At 60.3% G+C, this 3,094-nt stretch overlaps 1 protein-coding gene across 1 annotated transcript in view; it reads left to right on the top strand.

The window, feature by feature from the left end:
* The window catches only part of AKAP8 (A-kinase anchoring protein 8), a 15,772-nt gene extending 13,948 nt beyond the window's left edge, over positions 1–1,824 (top strand). The window contains exons 9-11 of the mRNA XM_027705379.1: positions 223–353; positions 1,576–1,671; positions 1,794–1,824. Of these exons, the coding sequence (XP_027561180.1) occupies positions 223–353; positions 1,576–1,671; positions 1,794–1,802 (236 nt within the window). The 3' untranslated portion in view covers positions 1,803–1,824. The remainder of the gene's footprint in view (positions 1–222; positions 354–1,575; positions 1,672–1,793) is intronic.
* Positions 1,825–3,094: the final 1,270 nt, after the last annotated feature.

Below are 3,094 nucleotides of genomic sequence, written 5' to 3'. Positions count from 1 at the left end.
TGGATTTGGTTGGATTTGGGTGGATTTGGGGTGGATTTGGATGGATTTTGGGTGGATTTGGATGGATTTGGATGGATTTGGTTGGATTTTGGGTGGATTTGGCCTCCAGGAGGGAACGTTGACCCTGGATTGGGACCCAACAGAGGGGGGTTGGTTGGAAAGTTCCCTCTTGGAGTGGCCCGATCCCAACGTGTGGCTTTTCCCTGGATTTTCCGGGAGCAGGGATCGGGCAGGAGCATTTCTTCAAGCGGATCGAGGCCGCTCATTGCATGGCCTGTGACATGTTGATCCCGGCCCAGAACCACCTGCTCCAGAGGCACCTCCGATCCGCCGACCACAACCGCAACCGCAGGGTGAGACCGGCAATTCCGGACAGCGGGAATTCCGGAGAGCGGGAATTCCGGAGCATGGGAATTCCGGAGTGCGGAGGGCTTGGATATGGCTCTGGAATCCCACTGGGAACCATCTGCCGAGCCAGAGCCGTGGGATGGGCTGGGCAGGGCTCGTCTCCTTCCTTAGGAGGTGGAAAAATGGGGAGAGGGGCAGGAAAAGGGGGCGGGAAAAGGGAAATCGGAGCCTTTTTGGGGGGATGGAACGAGGTCCCGCAGGGGAGGGGCTGCCTCATTAAATATGCAAAAATGCAAATGAGGGGGGGCTTGGAGGGCGTTTGGGGAAGTGAGAAACGGGATGGAGTCGATGGATGAGCTGGCCTGGGATGGGAAGGGATTGGGATGCCAGGGATGGGGACGCGGGAATGTCGTTGGGCTCCTCCGGAGCGGCTCCATCTGTGAGCGTGGGACACGTTATCCAGGCTCAGTCCCGGGAGATCTGGGGGATGTTAGGGATAGGGTTAGGGTTGGGATGCTGGGGATGGATTAGGGTTAGGGTTAGGGTTTGGGGTTAGGGTTAGGGTTGGGATGCTGGGAATGGGGACACGGGAATGTCGTTCGGCTCCTCTGGAGCGGCTTCATCCCCAAGTGTGTGACACGTTATCCCCACCCAATCCCGGAAGATCTGGGGTTAGGGTTAGGGTTTGGGGTTAGGGTTAGGGTTAGGATTGGGATGTTGGGGATGGGGACGTGGGAATGTCATTCGGCTCCTCCGGAGCGGCTCCGTGTCCGAGCGTGGGACACGTTATCCAGACCCAATCCTGGGATATCTGGGGGATGTTAGGGTTAGAATTAGGATTTAGGGTTAGGGTTAGGGTTAGGATTTAGGGTTAGGGTTAGGGTTAGGGTTAGAGTTAGGGTTAGGGTTGGGATGTTGGGCATGGGAATGCAGGAATGTCATTCGGCTCCTCCGGAGCGGCTCCATCCCCGAGCATGTGACACGTTATCCAGACCCAATCCCGGGATATCTGGGGGATGTTCAGCTGATCCACAGCTTCCCCCAGGGTTTGACTTGGTGGAAGTGAGGCAGGTGCTCCATCCATCCATCCATCCATCCATCCCCGTTTTGTGGGATGGGAGAGCGGCTTTCCCAAGCCCTGGGAAGGAGGAGGAGGAGGGAACCCAAATTCCCGATCCCATTGGAATTCTCCCCCTCCGGCCTCACTCCGTGCCCATCCCGCTGCAGATGGCTGCGGAGCAGTTCAAGAAGACCAGTTTACACGTGGCCAAGAGTGTCCTGAACAACAAACACATCGTCAAGATGCTGGAAAAATACCTCAAGGTGAGTCCGGGAAAACGGCGGCGCCGAGCGCCCGGAGCGGCCTCGTCCCGGAGCGTCGGCACCGGCGGCTGCCACTCGCTGCCTCCTCATCCTTAAAAATCCTGGAGCTCTTTCCTCTGCAGGCGCTTTGACCCCTCCTGGGGGATTTTTGGGGAATTTTTTTCCCCGGTGCCCCGCCGGCATTCCGGGCGCCCGCGCCGGGATCGCGGCCCGGAAACGGGAATTAGAGCGACCGGAACGCCAAAGCTGGAGCTTCCCAAAGCCGGAGCTTCCCAAAGCTGAAGCTTCCCAAAACCCCCCCTCCGAGCGAGGCCTTGGGGGGGACACCACAGCCCCTCGTCCGGGGAGGGCAGGAAGATTCCTGCCGGGATTGGGTCCGACCTGGATGGCTCCCGACCCACCTGGAGGGGAATTCTCCCCCATTTCCGGAGCCGGGGCAGCTCCAGGAGTGAGGAACCCCCCCAGGATCGGGGGGTGCATCCCATTCCCATGACAAACCCTCCCATTAGCCCCCCACTCCCTTTTTTCCCCTCCTCCTCTTCCCTCGGGAAGCACAGCCCGGCCGACCTCCGGAGCCGAGACGGAGCGCGCGGAGGGGTCGGGATCGGGATTGGGATTGGGAATGGGATCAGGGTCGGGATCGGGATCGCTCGAGGCCTCGCCGGCGCCGGGAATGGCAGGAGACGGAGCCGGGAAGGGCCCGCGGGGTCTCCGGAGCACGGGGGGATCGCGCTCCGAGCGCATCCGGAGCCGAATCCCGGTGGGTTTAACGGGCGTCCGAGAGAGAGGAAAACTCGCCTCCTCCTCCTCCTCCTCCTCCTCCTCCTCCTCCTCCAGGCGAAGAGGAAAAGAAGCGCCTTTGGCTCCTTGTTGTTCCCTGGGAATGCGGGAACAGCCCCGGATCCGGCAGGAGGCCCCTTGTCTGCAGGCAGGGGCAGCAGGTGCCCGCGTGTGCCCCCCGTCCCGGGGGAGCGGCCGATCCATCCCCTTCCCGGCTTTGGGAGCCGGATCCCAAAAATAGGGAAAAACTGCGCCTCCAACCTCTGGGGACAGGGAAAAGGGATGTGGAGCGCAGAGTTGGCCAGGGAGGATGGGCAGGTCCTGTTAGCCTGGCATGGGATGGCAATGCCCTGGTATCCTGGCATAGGATGGCCATGTTCCAATTATCCTGTGTCCCGTTATCCTGGCATAGGATGGCCAGGTCCTGTTATCCTGGCATAGGATGGCCCTGTCCCGTTATCCTGGTATAGGATGGCCCTGTTCCCGTTATCCTGGCATAGGATGGCCCTGTCCTGTTATCCTGGCATAGGATGGCCGTGTCCCCTTATTCTGGCATAGGATGGCCGTGTCCCTGTTATCCCAGCGTGGGATGGCCATGTCCCCATTATCCTGATGTGGGATGACCGTGTCCCTGTTATCCCAG

The sequence above is a fragment of the Neopelma chrysocephalum genome, unplaced genomic scaffold, assembly GCF_003984885.1.
Source record: "Neopelma chrysocephalum unplaced genomic scaffold, ASM398488v2 Primary Assembly neopelma1_328, whole genome shotgun sequence".
Classification (NCBI taxonomy): domain Eukaryota; kingdom Metazoa; phylum Chordata; class Aves; order Passeriformes; family Pipridae; genus Neopelma; species Neopelma chrysocephalum.
The sequence above is the reverse complement of the archived record's forward strand: the minus strand, read 5'-3'. Positions and strand labels throughout refer to the sequence as shown.